The sequence below is a fragment of the Dipodomys merriami genome, unplaced genomic scaffold (genome assembly GCF_024711535.1).
Source record: "Dipodomys merriami isolate MVZ:Mamm:240054 unplaced genomic scaffold, mDipMer1.0.p SCAF_1, whole genome shotgun sequence".
Taxonomy (NCBI): Eukaryota; Metazoa; Chordata; class Mammalia; order Rodentia; family Heteromyidae; genus Dipodomys; species Dipodomys merriami.
In genome coordinates this window covers 71823074-71845517 of record NW_027202270.1, presented here as the reverse complement: position 1 = coordinate 71845517, position 22444 = coordinate 71823074, and the positions used below count along the sequence as shown (strand labels likewise).

The window sequence follows — 22444 nt, the reverse complement described above, 5'->3', positions numbered from 1 at the left end:
CTGGGCCTGGGCGCTGTCCCTTAGCTCTTCAGCTCAAGGCTAGCGCTGTACCACTTGAGCCACAGTGCCACTTCCGGCTTTTTTCCTTTTTGCTTATGTGGTGCTGGAGAGAATCAAACCCAGGGCCTCAGGCATGCAAGGCAAGCGCTCTACCACTGAGCCACCTTCCCAGCCCTTATGAACAATCTTAACATGATGAAAAATTAGAAGATGCAAGTGAGATGAATAGTCTTTCCTCTATCCAGTTACTCATTTGCTAATCCATGGGACCTAGTTAGTTAAACTCTGTCATTGCCAGTAAATAATAAATATTCTTATGTGACTCTGAGAAATTTTAGAGTTGTAACCATCATATGAAATATGCTGTATTAACATCAAGAAAGATGCACACTTTTATGTGTGTGATTACCAGGATTAGAACTCATAGCCTTGAATTTTGGTTCAAAATTTTTCACTCATGGCTGAGACTTTACAACTTGAGCCATGTTTCCTGGGTATCTTCTTGGCTGGTTATCTGAGTTTTTTGGACTACTCTTCAGTTGAATTTTGACTACAAACCTCAGATGTGAACCTCCCTAGTATCTAGGATTATAGGCTTGAATCCCCGCTGCTCATCTCATTTCATCTTTCTATTTTGAAGGTATCTAACTGCTCTGATTTTTACCACAAAAAAGAGGTTATAATCAAAATCACTTATACTGTTCAGGGAGGAAAGAGATAGATGAGATAGTTATGATCCAGAAATCAAGAATCAAACTTCAGATGGGTAAAAATAATAATTTGAGTTATTTTTATTAGTATTCATCTGCTGCTATTGATATCATTACTCAGAATAAATCTGTTTTTATAAAACTTACTATTTCATGCATCCACACAAAACCATGTGCTACTCACTGTATTTCTAAAACCAAATATACAAACTAATTTTTTTACTACTCTTGAAAACTAATCTCCATTCCCTAATAAAACTCATAGTAACTTAGAAATCTGTGATAATTTCCTTTGAACAATTAAAATAAAAAACTTTTTAAATTTAGTTTTTAGGTTTTTATACATTCTAATTTGATATTTTTATCATCGTTTGGTTTGCTGTGCTTAGATTAGCCTGTCCTACTTGAAAATATCTGATAGAAAATTCTGCCTCTATATTCTGCTATTTTCCTTTCCTTCTTTATTTTCCCTAAATGTTTATTCAATTCTTTCCAGTGCTGTGGCTCAAGTGGTACAGCAGTTCCTTGAGCTGAAGAGCTGAGGGACACACCCAGGCCCAGAGTTCAAGCCCCATGACTGACAAAAAAAAAGTTTTTCTTATTTGTAAGGTTTAGATTTTGAAGTTCTGAATGGTCAGAAAAAAAATCTTTGTCACAGTTCTGCTGCTTTTGGCCATTCCATTGATCATCAATGTTTTCACAAAAAAGCAAAAGTTAGGTAGCATTTGCTGTATGCCAAGTACTATTCTGAATATCAATTAGTATTTAAGTTTATATTAGTATTATTGCTTATTTGTGTTTTCTACTTGAGAGTTTGAAAAATTAAGGCACACATTTGTTAATTTTGTTACACAAACAAAGGGAATAATGGTTGAGGCAGAATTTTAGTCAAATAATCTTTCATAATAGTCACTATGAAAAATGTCCAAATAGTATCATCATGATTATCAGTAAAGTCAACTGGAAAATTGGTATTGAGTGCAGTTAAAGCCATAATATACCCAACCTCAGAGTAGATAGATTAGAAGATATATAAAAACAATTCAAAACTTGCTAGTGATTGGATATGACAGTAATGAAAAATTCAACAATGAGGCATAAAGTTTTCTGTCTAGTTAAGAAATGAGATTAAGCCGGGCACTGGTGGCTCACGCCTGTAATCCTAGCTACTCAGGAGTCTGAGATCTGAGGATCGAGGTTCAAAGCCAGCCCAGGCAGGAGAGACCATGAGACTCCTATCTCCAATAAACCCACCAGAAAACCGGAAGTGGCGCTGTAGCTCAAGTGGTAGAGTGCTCTCCTTGAGCTGAAGAGCTGAGGGACAGCGCCCAGGCCCAGAGTTCAAGCCCCACGACCGACAAAAGAAATGAGATTAAGGGTAAACAGACAAATCAGGAATGAATGGGAACTTTTCTTTTAATCATAAATCAGAATTACATATTTTTACAAAAAAAATCCCCAAAGCCACATAGGTAAAACTGGAGTGATGAGAAAAAATTTTAAATTAGATTTATTCTTAACTGATTTATAAAAATAACACAAATTAATGAGTTATCATGTGATGTTTCAAGACATACACACATCATGTAATGTTTAAATCAATTTGAAACACATCTGACTCCTCCAAAATTCATCACTCTCCCATGGTTTAAAGGTTTAAATTTTCAAAGTCCTTTCTCTAGCTTTTCAAAATATAAATTACATATATATTATTAGCTATATTCACCATAATAAACTATAGCACATCAGAACTTCGAAATCTGATGTAACTACATTAGAAACTGGTTGATCAACTTGGTCCTTCACTAAGGTTTGTCTACCCAGACTATGGTTACTGCAGTCTACTGTTAAAATTAGGGCCAGAGTATTAGATTCCACTGAATGAGATCATGTACTATTTAACATATCTGTGCCTAGGCCATTCTCCTTGGATAGCGATCTCCAGTTCTATTTCAAAAAGCATTTGTGCAGGTATGCTCTATAGATGTTATTAGGTATATTGTAACAGAATGATCTCCAGAAAGGTTAAAAAAGCACTATAATGATATTTTTGCCCTCAGACAAAGAATAAAGTACCTTTACAATCCACTTCATCAGAGTTATCGCCACAGTCATTTTCACCATCGCATATCTTGCCATGAGGAATGCAACGACGGTTGTTGCAGGGTTTAAAGCCTCTTCGACAGCTTCTGTTTTCTTATAAACAAATGTAGAAACTTGTAATTAGTAGTCATATGGAAATATTGTATAAAATGAAAACCCTAATGACCATAATGACTGGGTTGAGATTCTTCAAAACAGAATTATACAATAATGAAGCTCTAAATTATATAATTATCAGATAACATAAAGCAGCTATTTAGGAAAGACTTTTTTTATCTAGTGTTTCATACTGGATTGTCTCTTTAAATTGTTTTCACATTATTGTTTCTCACATTCTGTCAAATGTGAGGAATAAACATACAAGGGATGTCCAATTCAGAAGAAATAAGAAATTAAGTTTTACATAAAAGGTTAAAGAAACTCTCCAAAAATGCATCACCTAACTTCATTACATCTACAAAGGTCTTATAACAAGTAATAATGAAATCAACAAAACATGTATTCTTGAATTATTCTTACAAAGACTCAACAAAATATCAATGAACTTCTCTTTAAAGTATCTTTCAAATGTCTACTAAATTAAATAAGAAACTTCAATTTGAATGTCCAGTGACACAATTAAGAAATCAAATAGGAAAGATATATATTTATCAAAACAGATGGAAGTACAAATAAAATATGTTCATCCTAGAGGACACAGCAAGAGCAGTACAAACAGGGAAACTTATATCATTAATGTCTACAGCCAAAGATCTAGAAAAATTTATACCAAAAATGTCTAACAATGTAACTGAAGGTATGAGAAAAGTAAGAAAGCAAGCTCAAATGAATATAAGGAAAAGATAACAAAGATCAGTTTACAGTTAAAGAAAATTTAGACTAGTTCTTGTGATAATTAAGAATTAAGAGGGCTGGGAAGGTGGCTCAATGGTAGAGTGCTTGTCTTGCATGCATGAGGCCCCAGGTTCAATTCCTGAGCACCACATACACAGAAAAAGCCAGAAGTGGTGCTGTGGCTCACGTGCTAGCCTTGAGCTGAAGAGCTGAGGGACTGCACTCAGTCTCAGAGTTCAGGCCCCACAACCAACAAAAAAAGAAAAAAAGAAAAAAAAAGAATTAAGATCAAAGTTATTGATTATGATGTAACAGGCATGATGTTTTTATTTTTATTGAGATGAAGGTCATTATTTACTATAAATTAATAAATTTAAGTCGAAGTCTTGGAAAAAATAATTAAGATCTAAAATATATAATAATAATAGCATATTAATACTAGCAATATCAGTAATAGTAGTAATATTAGTAACTATACAATAAGGAAGAAATTTAAAGCAATCAGTAATAGGCTGATGTGGTATTTTTTAAATGAAGACCTAAATGATCCACATATATAAGAAAAAAACAATGTCATAACAACCAGCAAAATATAAATCAAAACCTTAATGAGATATCATTTCATGACGGTTTTAGTGGTGGAATGCCCAATTAGCAAGCGTGAGGCCCTGAGTTCAACCAACAGTACTGAAAAATAAAAAAAGAGTTTTCACTGTATTTGATGTTGGTATAAGTTGGGGAGGGGAAGGGTAAATACAAATTGTTTAGGGATACAGATTGACCCATTGCAACAATGAGATGTACAAGACACTATGTTGAAAAACGAACTTTACAATTTAGACAGGGGGGCAGGGAGCTGAGGAGGTGGGAGGGAAGAGATGGTAGGGGAAAAACAAAGGAGGAGGCAACAATGCTGGATAAGAAATGTACTCATTACCTTGCTCATGTAATTGTAACCCCTCTGTACAGTATTTTCACAATAAAAAAACTTAATTACAAAAATAAATAAAAAAGAAAAATAAAAAAAAGCTTAAACAAAAATGATGGAAAATAACAAGAGCTGGCTAGAATGTGAAGAAAAATGAAACTCTTGCACAATTTTGACCAAAATGTGAATTAGTACAGCCAGGATGGAAAAGATTGTTAAGATTCCTCAAAACTCAAAATGGATTCCTCAGATGATCTAGAAATCTTCCTTCTAGTACATATACTAATATACTAGGAAATTAAAAACAACACACAGGACATCTGCACTGAATATTTATTGAAGCATTAATTCAAAATCGCCAAAAATATGGAATCGATAAGAGATGTACCTTGAATCTGAATAAATGAATATAATCTTATAAAGCTTTGAAAGAATGAATAAAATCCTGTTATTAAGATAGGACTATTGAACTTTACAACTTCAGGAAGGGTGGGAAATTTGGGGAGGTGAGGAAGGGAAGAGACAGTAGGAGAAAAACAAAGGAGGGGTAACAGTGCTCAATAGGAAATATATTCATTACCTTACTCATATAACTCTACCTCTTCTATACAGCATCTTTACAATACAATAAATGTTTAAAAGACAAAAAAGATAGGACTATTGATATACACAACATGGATATAATTGGAAGACATTCTGTTAATCAGAAAAAAGTCAGGCACAGAAACATATATGGCATGTTCTCACTTATATATGGGAGCTAAAAAAATTTCTGAAAGAAGTAGAAAATTCAATAATGCTCTCCAAAACAGGGGAAATAAGTATAGGGGGAGGGATGGAAAAAAATGGTTAATTATTACGAGGAAATAGTACATTAGAGAAATAATGTTCTATTGAAGAACAAGATAGTTATATTCAACAACAATTAAAAATTTCAAAATAACAGATAAATTTGAATATTCATGACACAAAGAAATTATATATACCTGAGTGAAAGATATGCCAGTTATTCTGATCTGATATCAATCTGATCATATGTTATTGATATGCCTGGATAGATGTACAACTATATATCAATTATAACTTAAAAACAGTCTAAATAAATAAAGGCTATATGATGGTAAATACATGGCCCACAAAACCCAACATATTTACTAGCTGAAGCTTTATACAAACAGTTTTAGCATTGCCTGCTTTTCAGGAATATTATCTTGCTTCAATTAAGATAAAACTGATGTAAAATACAACCTCAAGCCCTTCAGAGTAAATGAAAATTTTTACATCAATTATTATAATTTTATGATAATGTTTCTTATAAGATACAGCTATTCTGTGAAACATACAATAGTTGTAGCAAATTCTCTTCAGAATTTGGTTGCACATCAGACATTGGCAAATCATATGCGACTATCACTTTAAATAACTGTGTCTTTACTTTGTAGTATAGAGGAATGTATTTAGATTGCTTAAACTCCATCTTCTTATTTCATCATTTTTTGATTACTGAGGTTTAATTATTACTTAGATGCTACCAGATATAGAAACGAAATGTAGCAATTCTAGACATTAATTCTCAATATTAGCATAGCATGTAAATTCAGTGCTACTGGATTGATAGGATAAATATAAATCAGAATCAATTAAAGAAAATCTGGATCAATTTTACAGTAAGTAGGAATGCTTGTACAAAGACAATGTCCAGGATGGTTGTAATAAAGAAAATTTTTCAGCTGCTTACTAGATAGAAAAGCTCAATTCTATTTCAGAAGAAGAGAGGTTGACTGTCAGGTTGACTGCCAACAGAAGCACAGATGGGGAAAGTATCACGAAGCTAGTAAACTAGGCTTGCCTTTGCACACTGGCCCTATGCTATTCTGGAGACAAAAGTGCAACAAATCACATTGATTTTTATCAGCCCAACAAGGTTCTAAGTGGTTGTGGTCTTTTCCTGGAGAGTAAACCTACAACTTATTAAAAACACTGGATTACATTCTAAGATACCCAAAACCTAGACCTAAAGATCAATTACAGAGACATGCTTCTTTACCTGCATTTCATGGATAGAAAGGCATAAGAGAATCTTCCAACTACCATAACTATCATTGGAAATAAGGGTCTCATTTTTGGCATAAACACAGCCAAGTCTATTGGCTTAGATCTACCTGCTAATCAGAGACACCAAAGAAGCCTACACAAAAAATGAAAGGAGATAAACAAACCAAGATTTCAGAAAATTTTCTTTGAAATGAGCAAACCCTATGTTGGATGCTTACCGCAGTAGAGCAGCTTCTCATCTGATTTATCCTTACAGTGAGAAGTACCATCACAGGTGAGCTGGTAGTCAATGCACTCACCATTTCCACACTCAAACTCTGAATAAATGTTGCAAGAGGAATTTTTAGCTGAAAGAATGAAAGGCCAACATTTTGGTGAACTAACAATAATTCTAAATATCTTTCTATATTATAATCATGTTTTTTAGTCTCAATTATGTAATAAACTATAACTTATATAAATGAAAAACCAAATAAAGGTCAATGAGTTGGACTTTTCTTTACAGAAAGTTAACAAGGACATTTCCCATATCACTCTTTGTGTTTTCGAAGTTGTTTTTAAGTTTCTTGAGTGTTGCATAACTAATTTTATCTCCAGATCAGGAGATAAATTATGAGATGATTATATGTGTGTAGAAGAAAAAAGTAATTAAAATTTTGATGGCAATCTATCTTAATTTTTTAAAGCAAACATTTTGCCACTTAAATGTACTTTGCATATGTTAAGAATATTTTTCTGTTTTCTTTCTTATTCAGATCTTTTATAAATTCTTCAAAACATTAAAACATCTCGTGTCTATTCCCCACTTTAATGTGTCACATAGGATTAATATTTCTGGTGAAAAACAGTGAGAATCTATAAAATATCTTATGCTTATGTTCTCCAAGACACCATGCTCATTTTGTCCCATTTCTAAATCTCAGGATTTGTTTATGAAATGTGATCTACTCTAAATTAGAAATCTATGTTAACAGTGCAAAACATGAAACTCTTATCTATGATGGCCTTTATTTTCCTTACTCAGTTACAATCTAGGACCTAGCATTTACTTGGACTGTTTGCTAGGCTGGTACTCTAAGACTTGTGCATTGTTTCTGATGGTTATTTTGGAGATGTAGTCAATCTAAGCTGACTCTTAATTGCGATCTTTTGAATCTCAGCACCCTTAATGACTAGAGTTATATGTGTAAGGCATCTGCTTCTGGCTAATCGATCATTTTTTGTGAATTCTGTTTTTATGAGTTTCCATTAAGGAAAATAAACCTAATTTTATTCTTAAAAGAATTTCAGCCAAGCGCCGGTGGCACACGCCTGTAATCTTAGCTACACAGGAGGCTGAGATCTGAGGATGGCCACACAAAGCCAGGCTGGGGAAGGAGAGTTCGTGAGACTCTTATTTCCAATAAACCACTCAGAAAACCGGAAGTAGCTTTGTGGCTCAGCTCAAGTAGTAGAGTGTTAGCTTGAAGCTGAAGAGCTGAGGGAAAGCACCTAGACCCAGAATTCAAGCCCCAAGATCCACAAAAAAAAAATAAATAAATAAATAAAATAAAATAAACAAATAAAAAATAAAAAAGAATTTCAGAGGGAGGAGTTGGGGAGGTGGGGAGAGAAGGGATGGTAAGGGAAAAACCAAGGAGAGGGTAACAATGCTCGATAGGAAATGAACTTATTGACTTACTCATGGAACTGTAACCCCTCTGTACAGTATCTTTACAACGAAAATATATATTAAAAAAAGAATTTCACTAGCAAATTTTCAGAATCCATTTTTTGTCTGTTTACATAGATTTACTCCATTGTTTATTGGATAATTGCTTGTTGCATTTAAATCAATTCACCTATATTGGAGGTATTAGAATTAATTTATCTCTGAAGGAAATATACCTTAATTTTATAATTTATAATTATTTTTAGGAGTATTTGATTTAACAGTGATTAATACAATTTGTAGTTCACAGTATTTTATTTCTGTATTAGTCTTTGAATTTAAATAATTTTTTATAGAATGTTCACTTATCCATATACTTGTATACAAATTCTAATTTAATTAATTTGGTGAATACAACACTTTCTGAAGATATGTTTTTCTGATGTAATATATACATTATTACAAGTCAATCTAAAGTATCATTCCATTTTAGAAAAGGAGACAAATAATTTTAAACCTAAAAATAGTATTAAAACATAAACAAAAATGTATAACGAATACCAAAATTATAGGTATAATCACCCTACATCATGAACTGAGCAAACCGCATATACTTACTGGAATTTTCTTGGTATTCCTAACAAATTTGCCCTATTTTGAACATATCCTATTAAGCTTCTCACATCTAATAGAAAGTACAATGATGGAAAATACCATAGTTATTTGAAAATAATGATTGGAGAGTTATTACATGTATTTATTTATATATTTATATTTTTATATTAGTAGAAACAATTGACATAAATTTGATATAAATTTGATATAAAATCAAATATTATATGAGCACAGGTCTTCTTCAGACAGATTTATTTTATCACATAGAGTGTTGTTTTTTCCTAGCAGCAATGTGATTCCTTTGTACTCTAATTTTTTTACATAGCCATTACTTTAGCTAATGACATTTGTAATTCCTGTGCTTATTATGGATGTTGATAAGGTGAGCAATGTTGTACAGAATGGAAGTGCCTCATCATTTTCTTTACAATTATGACAACAAATGATCTTCCCTTAATTGCCCTTATGTAGGTGTTAGTAAATGGCCTTTTACCTTTTTAATGATACCATTAACATTCACAAATGGCTCAGGGTGAACTCTTTCAAGTGTGGTCAATGCCAGATACATTCTCATTTCTCACAGATTAATTTGGCAGAATAAAGCCAAGAGTTAATTTCTAATATCTGTTGTATCCTAGACTTCAAAACAAATGTACAGTAGATATGTTCAATCTCTACAAAGATTTGTCACTTTTAAGGAGTCTAGTGTCACTCCATAGTTCCACAGACAAACAACTACTAATGTTTCAAATGATGTATCATAAGTTTATGTGATCCGTGGAAGGGAAAGGGAATCAATAAAACAGCAGAGCAGAGGATAAACTAATACAACAATGATAGTCACTCGATGACACTATGTTGGAAACAAACTTTACAACTTGAGAGGGAGGGAATATAGAAAGAAAAGTGGCAGGAAATGAGAGAGCAGATAACAGTGTTTAAATCCATCCATATAGGACCATATTTTAAAATGCAAAATAATGTAAAATATCATGTAAAATCATAAACATAACTGAAGATATATTAGGGTTGATATATCTCCACATTAAAAAAATAATTGTACTCATTTTACTTATGCAACTGTAACCTCCAATTCATTACCTTTATCATAAAGAATAAAAAATAAATAAAATGCTGCATTTCTTTAGAATTCATTACTTCTCAACAATAGAGAGGCACATATGGCTTAGTAGAGATTTGTATATGTAAACTATTTTTCAACTATGGGCTTCCACTGTAAGACTTGTTGTGTTAACCAAAAGCAATGCTTTCATGTGGGCCTGTAATGGCCTATGAAAGAACTATTGATGATTATAATGCATAACTAATACTCTAGGCTTAACATATGGAATCAGATCCAAATCAAAATGCCTTGAAGTTACAAAGGACGACTGAAAAAGTTTAAGCAATTGGCTGATAAATTTAGGAAAACATTAAGCAACAAGGAAATATATGGGAAATTGTAGACTAAGGATTACATTTTAATTTTAATTAAATTTCTTTAAACTTAAATTGCCCTGGTTAAATACATAATTTTCTCATTTTCCTGGGCAGAGTTATAAATCATGACTTTTAGAACTTTTGCTAAGAGGCATCTGTTGGCATTGTGGTAGACCTTAAAAAGTGAGAAACTATGGAAGAGGTAGAAGAAAGGTCTGTCTGATAAGTTCCAGAAAGAGACTGAAAAATTATTTTTATGATGTAACTATATCTAGCTCTTAAATAAAAAGATAAGGGTTGAGAATATGAATGAGAAAAAAGGTGCCAAACTTGACAAAGTATGAGAGTGAGTTCACTAACTTCCAACAAGGTAATTCTCTTCTACCTTCCCCACATACAAATAGCATTAAATATTAATGGCAATATTGAAACACATTAACAATTATTTATTTTGGAAACAGTTTGGTAAACTTAACTATTAATAAGTGTATATTGTAACAATATTAATTAAGGATTGCAATGCCTTTGGGAGGTATAAACAAGCAAGGCTGGAATGTTGCTTTCTTTAATTAACAGTTTGGAAATGATTACAAATAACCTGCATGAGCCATTCTCTTTCATTTTCACACTGTGACTGACTGTGAGTGGTTTCACTATAAGTAATTGATCTACTGATTATATTCTTGTTTATCTTTGCTTTAATCAATTTTATTATTCAATGATTGTTAAAGTCATAGCTGGTGATTATTATGCACAAGTACTTAAGTACTTAGCCCTAACACCTTCCAGTCCACAATCACAAAGATAAAACATCTTGTCACTCTCTGATTTATTACTACCTGTCATATGGTGCTGTAACTAAACATAGTGGTGAAGTAAGTACTCTCATGGACAGAGATAGGAAACTATTGAATTTCTACTAAAATACAACTTCAAGAATACTCTAAAATAATCTAATATATATAAGCTATTTTAAATTGATGTGAAATTACATTTTGGTTTTCTTTACTTACTCACACATCTGTTGTCAGCTAGCAAGACTCGGTCCCCTCTGCAAGAACAATTTACTTTACCATCAGGAGTCAGAAGGCAGAGGTCATGGCAGCCTCCATTCAAGAACACACATGGAGAAAGTTCACCTGCAATAATGAGGCTTTATCGGTCATGTTTTCCTACTGAATATACACTTTATCTTAATTACAGATACATGTTAAATTGCAGTACTGCCTCAACCTTTCAATGATACCTCATGCGAAATAAATACAAGACTTTGAAAATCCAAACCTTACAGACAATAAATTTATTAGAAAAAAATGTAACTGAAATGGTTACACCTTACTGATATATTTGTCCAGGATGTTAAAGAAGCCAGTGAACTAGTCTCACTAGAAAAATAATGATACTAAGACTCCAATGTAGTAAGCACTTCAAAGAATGGAGACTTTCCAGCTTAGCGGAAATACATTATCATACTATTTTATTATCCTGAAAACAACTCAAAGTGAATTTTCAAAATTAAGAGGAATTAGAGAGATTGAGGCTGAATTTTAGAAACAAATAAATTAAGTGGCTTGTTCTTCTGGTGATAAAGCACTACAAAATTTAAACTTTGCAAGAACTTTGGTGTATTCTGTAATGAGACGCTGAGTGCCATCCCCCAAAACAATAAGGAAACAAGTCTTTTATTACTAGGCAATAATTTTTGTCCATTGTAACTTACAGCTATTAGTGTCATTGGCAACAGCGATGATTCCCATTGGCTGGTGTGGAATGTCAGAACGAAGAATTTTGGTGTCTCCTCCCGTGTACTTGTTGGAGCGTAGAATGGCTCTTCTGCCCCAGTCTGACCAGAATATGTAATTGTCATAAACGGCCAAACTAAGAAAAGTCCCTGGCCCAGATTTGACAATCACCTGGAATGAATTAAAATATACTTTTGCAACAAAGATGCTAGTATCTCTACACATCCCCCATAACTATAAAATGAAGATTAATTGATTGATAAAATGGAATCAACACATTAAAAAACATTTTACTTAATGTATCACCATGTTTTAAATCATCATTAGAATTGTCCAAGTATTTTCTTAATATTCTGTCTACATGCTGTATTTCAGTTATGTGAAGTGCTTACAATATGAAATGGTTCAGGGCCATTTCTTCATATTTTGGAATCCTTGCATACAAATAACAAAATATCTTGGGGACAAGACCTAAGTTTAAACTTGAAATCCATTAATATTTCATGTATACATATAGCCTGAAGGTGATTGCATGAAAAATGTTTAGCTTTCCTGAGTTTTATGTGACTCATCCAGTCATATAAGATTATGTATGGGATTTTCCACTTGTTATCATCATATCAGTATTTGGAAAACAAGATTAAAGGGAATATTAAATTTCAGAATTTTGGATAAGGTTACTCAACCTGTAATTCTACTAGTCATTCAGTTTGAAAATACAACTAGATTTGTTCAGTATCAAAATCCAGAATTGACAAGTCAGAAGAAAAGCTAATACTACCAAAATTATTTTACTTTTATTGCTGGATTATCAACTATACAGCAGACACTTACAGAGTTCTTAAATATGTGTAGAACTTTCAAAGAACATTAGGGGTCAAGTTGTTCAGGAAACTTTTAACATGAATGGTTAAAGCATTTTGAACATTCTTGCAGGAAATAAAAGAAGATGAAAAATAAGACCAAACTTCTATTTATACCCAGATGGACTAAAAAGGCCTAGATGTACTTTTCAAAATAACCAAGAAACTAAGAAAATGCAAGAAGGAAGTCTTCTCCAGACTTTATTTTCAAGTCAGTGAAGAGGTTTAGGAATTACTAGACACAATAACAAAAATTATGTTCCATAGTGGATGCAATTAGCATGCAGGAACCAAACAGTGAAAGTTACAGAGGGGATAGTTATGGGAGATCTACATGTCACAAGGCAGAATGGTAGATGTAAGAGTGTTCAGCAGAAAGCTGTGGATATGTATCTGCTTAAAGTCTCCTGACTTTTTCAATTATGTGCTGATAATGCACACTGCCTGCATGTTAGGTAGCTACTCCATAATGGTGAAGGAAAACATGAAAGGTTTAAACAAGTGCTCTAGGGTTTACACAGGCTCTGGGTCATGTCTGTTAGCAATGTCAGACTCTACAGTGTTCCAATTATTAGCATTCTGATTAGAGTTCTTACAAGTTTTCTCTCAGTAAGTGGGGACTAATTAACCCTAAACTCGGCTTCATTCCTGCCTACCAAACCTTAAAGTCAAGATCTGAAAGGATCAAACTGTTAACACTGAAAGTATCAAACTGTTATCTCCAAAAATAAAGCTCAGAAAATTGTAAGAAAATATAAAATTGATACCTTTGAAATACTCTGTGGAATAAAATGTTGAAAAAGGAGAAAAATTCAAGTCAATGTCCTCAGTGTTCGCCTTAAGAAACTAAATGAGAATAAATTAGAAGACCCAGGGGAGGGGGAGAACTTTAAAGATCCTAAGAGAAATTAAAACCTAGAACACAGAAAAACAATACTGAATAGCATGGAATTTTAAATTTTGGTTGAGTTCAGTAAAGGGATAATAATTTATATCAGTATAAATAAAACATACCTAAAATAAGAAAACATTCAGCTACCTTCACTCCTTATCCTGAAATCTAGGCAGTATAATAAAGCAAGAAAAAGAAGATAAAATGCACCAATATTTGAAGAAGAGAAGTAAAATTACATGACAAAATTCTAAACATAAAAAACGAAGATTTCCAGTGGCTCATGCCTTAATCTTAGGTATTCAAGAAGCTCAGATCTGAGGATCCATTTGAAGCCAGACACAGCAGAAAGGTCTATGAGAGTTTTATCTCTAACTAAATTTCCAGTTAAGCACCATAGAGAGCTTCAAGTGGAGCTGTGGTTTGAGTGGTAGAGCACTAGTTTTGAGCAAAAAAGCTAAAGGACAGCACCCAGGCCCTGAGTTCAAGCCCCAGGACTGTGAGATGCTAGGAAGTATGCATTACAACTGTAACCCCAGCTATTTGGGAGGTACCTTCTGGAAAAATCACAGTTTGTAGCCAGATTATGAAAAGAGATATTGGAAATCCCTCTGAATATAATGATTCAGAGATGGTGGAACATGCTTGCAAGCCTAACAATTAGAGGAATAGGTAGGAAGATTCTATTTCCCAAAAGGCCTATAAATAGTAAAAGCCTATAAACAGTACAACTATATCAAAAATATAACTTAAACCTTAAAGGACTAAAGGCATGTCTCAACTAGCAAGGCAAATGTATGCAAACATAATGCTCAATATCTAAATTCCAATACTGTCAAAAGAAAAGTAGAACAAAAGAAAATCTATACACACACACACACACACACACACACACACACACACACGAGATGCTTCAATTAATAGATAAACTTAGTATGAGATGAAAGTTAATTGTATTTCTATATACTAATATATTGAAAAATTGAAAATTTAAAAACTGAAGTACTTTTTAATAGTACAAACAAGTATGAATATCGTTAAATATAAAAAATCTTATAAGCCACTAAATTATGAATTTAACAACCCAAAATTAAGTTTTATAAATATATTTTAAATAGCTTATAATATTACCATTGCTGAAATATAATTTCTGCACAAATTGACGTTACGTATAAATCCCAATCAAATAACACAGTTTGTAGAAATTGATAAGCTGCTTTCAAAATTCTTTAAAAAGTGCCAACAATATAAGATAGTCAAAAAAGCAATGAAGAACTTAGATGACTATTTCAAGCTAGACATTTGTAATAACAACAGATGATAGATAAATTATTGGTAAATACATTAGAAGAGAAGCTCACAAATAGACACATATGGATAGGTTACTCATTTTTGACAAAAGGACAAAGACTATATCCAAAACAAAGGGATGGTTATTTTCCAACAAATGGTACTAGATTGTTTAGATGTAAAATCAAAGGAGGGGTAACAATGCTCATTAGAAATGTACTCATTACCTTATTCATGTAACCCATCTGTACAGTATTTTACAATAAAAAATTTAAAACGTATTTATATCCATATCTTATGCCATGTGTAAAACTTAACTAAGAAGATATAAGTTTGACTTAGATTACTGAAAGATTTTTCAGTAAATGTCAAAAAGTAAGAGATCAAGTAACAAGTGTGATAAAGTAAATTTCATCAAAATATACAACTTCTATGCTTTAAATGACACTGGCCAAAGAATGAAAAAGTAAGCCAAAACTTTGAGAAAATATTTCCATAAATGCAAAGAAAGATATGCATAGTTCTTATGCAAAGAAATCTCCCAAAATAATAATAAAACGAATTAAAGAGAATGAAAATTTAACTTTAGTATTGCCAGTGACTCACTCCTGTAATTTTGACTACTCAGGAGGCTGAGCAGAAGATCAGAGATAGTGTCTAGGCCCTAATTTCAATCTCCAGGACCAGAAAAAACAAACACATACACACACACACACACACACACGCACACACAAAACCCACCTATCCATTTATGTCAACTAAACACATAAAAACATGAACAATATCATGCATTATTAATTTTACAAAAACAAAGTTAAAATCCAAAAATTGAGCAAAACAACTTCAACATACAAAATTTTGACTAAATGTAAAGAGACTGAGCTTACGAAGGACTGTTATGGATCCAGATAAAGATAATACTATAAAGTCCTACAACCAAGTAGGAAAAGAATTACATCCTCCAAAGAAATTAAACATGTATTGAGCATGTGATTATTCTTATGTACTCAAGTGTTTATTTATCTAAGAAAATGAAAACAGGCATCCACAGAAATATTGGAACATATGCCGGGCGCTGGTGGCTCACGCCTGTAATCCTAGCTACTCAGGAGGCTGAGATCTGAGGATCGCGGTTCAAAGCCAGCCTGGGCAGGAGAGACCCGTGAGACTCCTATCTCCAATAAACCACCAGAAAACCGGAAGTGGCGCTGTAGCTCAAGTGGTAGAGTGCTCGCCTTGAGCTGAAGAGCTGAGGGACAGCGCCCAGGCCCAGAGTTCAAGCCCCAAGACCGACAAAAAAAAAAAAAAAAAAGAAATATTGGAACATAAACGTTTGTACAAATCTATTTGTAGAAGACACCAATGGAAACCATGGAAGTGTCTACATACAAACATACAAGTGAATACATCAACAAGTTGTATCCATGTGTCAGATTATCACCTTGGAGTTTATTGGTGTAATTCCTTTTAACAATTAACAAATTAACATAATGAATATCAGGAAGTTGAAACGTGTTTGTGATGGAGGCAATAAATTGGGGAAGGCTAGATGGGTGGAAGGAGAAATGATGAGCAAATACAGTCATTGTATTCAATGACACTGGAAAAATTGAACTTCATAAGTTAGAGAGAGGGAAGGGATGAAAAAGATAAGAGGGAATGATGGAAGAGGTGACACTGATCAAAGTGCACTGTACTCCTAATCTGACTACTGGTATTGGAATCTCTTTATACAACTACTTAATATAAATAAGTGAATATAAAAACAAATATCTTCTTGATTTATTCTACCCAGGTTCTACTGAAGTCTGTTCAAATTGAGCCCTATTGTTTGGCTTTGTCCTGGGGCATGTCCTCGAGAGTCCAAATTTTAGAAAGATTACTGCTAAGACTGAATCACTGTACATTAATACTATATCACTCTAAATATTTGACCAAGTTTTCTACATTCCACTGTCCTCCAGGTAAAGTCTGAATACTGTGGCCTACTTTCAACAAAAGTCCTAGTAAGTAAATTGGCTTAGGCAATCTCTTATCATCCCTAAAGTTTTCTTTTATTAACTTTCTATTCTCATTCTGCTTTTATCTATGAGTTCCTTCTTTTACTTTTGTTTGGAATTAAGAGCAATATTTCTCTCCTACTATAAAAAAATCTTATCTTGTAGTCTCTCTGGCTAACTAAATAATCTTGAGAACTATCTGGCCTTCAATTTACCATGTGCTCATAATGATTCTTCTTTCTTGTTTCATACACTCAATAGGATACACCTAGAAAAAAACAACTGGATGATGTCTTGATGGATATAACAACATTGACATATTTCAAAATAATTAATGTAACTGGTGGAAATCACGCAAGAAGCACTTCAAAGAAACCACTCATGTCAAACATACAGGCAAAATTCCAATGAGAGCATAGAGATGGTGTTTGTTGGGAATAATGCTTAGAGCAGATGGGGAAGCAGGAGTTTACAAAGAAATGGAATAATTTGTAGGCGATATGGATAACATATTTAGTATTCAATGTGGTATCAGATTCCTAAATATGAGTATGTGAAAACTTTCAAATTTATATCAGTTCAGTTTAGTGTCTATCAGTTGCATCTAAAAATCTAAGCCTAATTATTTCTCAAAAATAATTTTTAAAAATGTATTCATTATCTTTAATTATTTATATAAAGGAGTTGCCATTCAAAAAATAGTTTATGAATACAGTGCATCTTGATCAGTAACAAATGAAGGGATGGGGGGGTGTAAACAAGAATTCATTGTATATGCCACAAAATCAAAAATACTCTTAGGAGTCAAACTACATGTGGCTGCAAATAGACTAGGACAATAAAATATTCTGAAAAATCAGATGCATTTATGATCTAATAAATTTATTCAAAGTTTGTTTTTTTTCCTAAACCTAAATTATAAGTATGTTCACCAAACAGATCCTCTCATGGCTTACAAATATCAATGGATGAAAGAACAGTGGTAAATCTGAATGTGCACCTGTGAGTTGAATATAAAGCTATTCCTGAAACTAACTAACCAACAAAACGACTTCATTTTAGCAATGGTTCTGAAGATATATGTGTGTGAAGAGGAAGAAGAGAATAGGAAGAACATAAAATTGAGCAAGAAAGAAAAATAGAGAGATGATGTATAAACTGTATATAAGTCAAAGAACCCTTTATAAAAATTTGCATTCAGAGTTACAGACATTTCCAGAAACAGTTTTAAAGTTTGCTAGAATGTGTTGTTTTTATTTTGTTTGTCTATATTTTTAAGAAATCTGTTCCTGTCTACTAGGGACAGATGGCATGAATGGGGATATTGTGTTTTAGTTAGCGTGAAGAAATAGTCTGTGCCTTACTGACTTCCTAATTTGGAGGAGTGGTTGGTCCTTACCTAGATTAGAGCTACAATTCTCTAGTTATCTCTACTTCAGTGTGTGCTGTGATGTGATAGAAAGAACACAGAACAAAGCCTCAGAATAACTACTTCCAATAGCGTGTACTAAACTACTCTATACAACTATGAGTCATCTTTAGCAGAGTGGTATTGGAGAACAACTCTCTTTTTTTTTCCTTTTTTTTGTTTTGTGTGGCAAATCAGTAAACTTGGCCCATTCAAAACCTGCTAAAGTAAATCCAGAGGGCTGTTGTTCAGATGTCTGTTTACCTGAGTTTACATTTTGGTTATGAGAGTTAAATAGGTGCTTAATTTTATTATCTTTCCCTGCAGAATTATTCTAATGTAATTGTGTTCCTTATTTTAAAATTAAATTAAACAGGGCATGCTGATACAAGCCTGTAATTCAGAGGAGGCTGAGGCAGGAACATTACAAGCTTCAGGTCAGCCTGGGCTGCATATAAGGCTCTGTGTGGAATTAAAATGAACTTTACAACCTTGGCAGGGGGGAAGGGGGTTGTTGTGGAGGTGGGAGGAAAGGGATGGAAAAAGAAAAACAAAGGAGGAGGCAACAATGCTTGATAGGGAATATATTCATTACCTTTCTCATGTAACTGTAACCCCTCTGTACAGTATTTTTACAATAAAAAAGTACAAAAAATGAATGGCAAAAAATTAAGAAATAGAAATAAAATTAAAATCAAAATATGAGTATTTGTAAAAAAAACAACAAAACAACAACAAAATAATTTTAACCTGGGAGCTGGTGGCTCACACCTGTAATCCTAGCTATTCAGAGTGAGATCTGAGGATGTTGGATCGAAGCCAGTTCCAGAAGGAAAGTTCATAAGACTCTCATCTCCAATGAACCATAAGAAAGCCAGAAGTGGTGCTTTGGCTAGAAGTGGTAGAGTGCTATCCCTGAGCAAAAAGAGATCAGGGACAGATCTTAGGCCTTCTGAGATCAAGCCCAAAGACTGAGTCAATATTAAAATGTATCTTTGTCTTTTTGGTAATCTGAAAGTAATGTAATTCTTAGCAGGTATAGCAGCTTAAACAAATATTCCTCTATTGGATTTTTTGGAAGCAGCCTGTTATATCCTACATGATACACATTAGTGTAAAAGATAACATGGAATAATCATATAAAATGAATGAATGCTCACCTTTAGTACATTGCACGAGTAGGATACATTTATAATTAAGTCTTTTGAAGGCAATTAGTTTATGAAGAAATCATGAAGTTACATGATAGAATTAGTGTCTTTATAAGAATAGAATGTTGAAAGTTTTCTGTTACCCTGGAGAATAAGCATGAAGAAAGTTATATAAAGAAACTGAAAGCAGGGCTGGGAAGGTGGCTTAGTAGTAGAGTGCTCACCTTGCATGCATGAGGCCCTGGGTTCGATTCCTCAGAACCATATAAGCAAAAATAGCCGGAAGTGGTGCTGTTGCTCAAGTGGTAAAGCACTAGCCTTGAGCTGAAGAGCTCAAGTGCCCAGGCCCAGAGTTCAGGCCCCATGACCGACAAAAAAAAAAAGAAAAAAAGAAAACAAGTATGAAAGCCTTCACTAGAGTTCATGTGATTGGCACTGTGATCTACTTTAGAAGGAAGGAAGGAAGGACAGAAGGAAGGAAGGACGGAAGGAAGGAAGGATGGAAGGAAGGAAGGAAGGAAGGAAGGAAGGAAGGAAGGAAGGAAGGAAAGAAGGAAGGAAGAAAAGAAGGAAGGAAGGAAAAAGAAGAAAGGGAAGGAAGGGAGGGAGGAAGGAAAGGAAGGAAAATGAGAGAGGGGAGGAAGGAGGGAGGAAGGAAATAAGCAAGAAAGGAAGGAAACATGATAGGAAAGGGGGAAGGAGAAAAAGAAGGGGGAGAGGAAGGAGAAGGAAAGGGAAAGGGAAAGAACAGAACAATGGTGTATATGAATGGAACAGGAGCTAAATTAATGTGAACATAGATCAGATTTCTAGAGCAAAGTTCCCAACATGAACTTGTTTAGAAAGACAGAAATGATGGACATGGATAAATTTGCCTTTCTACTGGCCAAATTTGCAACGCTGATTTCTGTTCTGAAAATAAAGGTCAACTGCTCAGAGTGACACTGATGAGGAAAAATTGTATTTATAAACTATTTTCTTAAATGGCAATTACGTTGTACAAATACCTAAAGATAATAATTGAAAACTGCTAATAAATATAGTAACATTATTATTGGTTTGTATTTTAAAAATTGTTTTTGATTCATCTTCCTCAATGCTGGGTAAAAGTAAAAAGTATTAGAGATGGATTAATCAAAATCCCTGACATTTGTTAAAAACTTGTGTGGTATTTTTGCTATTCTATTCAGGAGAGAAAGTTAAGGGTGAAAATAATTTTCTAAACAGAATTTAGAAGTGAAATACTCTGAATTAAACATTTTACCAGAAATCAAATTTATCCATTCATTTGTTCATCTTTTTGCCATTTTAATCAACTATAAGGAAAAAACATATCCTACATATTTATTATTATATATTAAATGATATAGACAACATAATTTAATCTCTGCATATGACAGATACTATTTTTATCAATGTTTAATGATGAGGATTGAAACTTGATGTAGTTATATATCTAGGCCAAGGTAATACATTTATAAATGATTAGACACTGTTTAAGAACCAGAGAACAAAGATCACATTTTTATTGAGGTACTGTTTTGGGGATGGGAACTATCACCAATTATTCATTATTAGTAGAAGTGTATTTTATAATTAAATCTATGTTCCTTCAAGTTAGATGTATTTCCCCATTTATCATACTCAATATCATACTCAAAGCACTGTTAAATAGTTATAAATAAAACATTTACCAGTTAGATATAAAGAAAAGCAATTATGTTGATGGGTAGATAATTCCATAAAAATGAAAGTTTTGATAGTCATACCAAAAGACCAATATAACAACTTTTTAAAATTAATTTTACCATTCACTGAGCAACTTCTGTTGGCCTATTGAAAGGATAAAACATTATTAAACTCAATCTATACTTAAACATATTTCCTTCTTACCAAGTAGTAGTTTCTACTAAGAATGGAGCTAACTCCAGTTTCTTATTTCTGATTAAAACTAATTCACAGTCCTCTCTGCATAATAAAATACTTTTACTGGAAAGTTTACATATTCTGACCTTTAAAAGCTTAAACAACATCTTTATTTAAAATTCAGAAGCTCTGACAACATAAATTTTATTCTATTCTGCTGTATGGCAATAGCCTATTTAGGAATAATTTTCACCTTAAACCTATAAATAAGTTCATATTTCAACATCATTCATGTTCTTTTGCAAAAATGTTTTTCTTGACATAGTCACTTATTCTCATTTATGTCTTCATAGATGAACACTTAGTCCTTAGAAATGTCAACTAGACTAAAAATTTATGTGACAGTCATTCATAGACACTGGTTACATGTCTTTCACATTCTGGCACTTCATTACTAACTTACTAGGGAAAAAAGTAAAACAAAATCAAGCCAAACAAAAAATGTTCTGCTTTGTAAGTCAGACAACATAATTTCTTATGCCCATATGTTAAATGTTAAAGCAAGCAATTTAAAACTCAAGCAAATAAGAGGATTCCGAAACACCCTGGCTGATTGATTCTCTGACAAGATCATAAATGATCATTAAAAGAAATGACAACGTGACCCCTGATATGGCTAAGGAATGCAGTGTGTTTTGGATTGCAATGAAACAACTGCAGTTGCTTTGCAAAGAATGGTGCTGTGGCAAAAAACAATAATGTAAAATATATATTTCACATAATAATAGAAATAAGACCAGGTGCTTGTGGCTCACTCCTGTAATCCTAGATACTGAGGAGGCTGAGATCTGAGGATCATGATTTGAAGCCAACCTGGGCAGGAAAGTCCCCATAAG

At 33.1% G+C, this 22444-nt stretch overlaps 1 protein-coding gene across 5 annotated transcripts in view; it reads right to left on the bottom strand.

Moving 5' to 3' along the window:
- The window catches only part of Lrp1b (LDL receptor related protein 1B), a 1866674-nt gene that overhangs the window by 305673 nt on the left and 1538557 nt on the right, over nucleotides 1-22444 (bottom strand). For all 5 annotated transcript variants that reach the window (XM_070023764.1, XM_070023773.1, XM_070023793.1 and 2 more), the window contains exons 44-47: nucleotides 12057-12249; nucleotides 11350-11475; nucleotides 6849-6977; nucleotides 2787-2906 (exon numbers count right to left, since the gene is read on the bottom strand). In XM_070023764.1, coding sequence (XP_069879865.1) covers nucleotides 2787-2906; nucleotides 6849-6977; nucleotides 11350-11475; nucleotides 12057-12249 — 568 coding nt within the window. The remainder of the gene's footprint in view (nucleotides 1-2786; nucleotides 2907-6848; nucleotides 6978-11349; nucleotides 11476-12056; nucleotides 12250-22444) is intronic.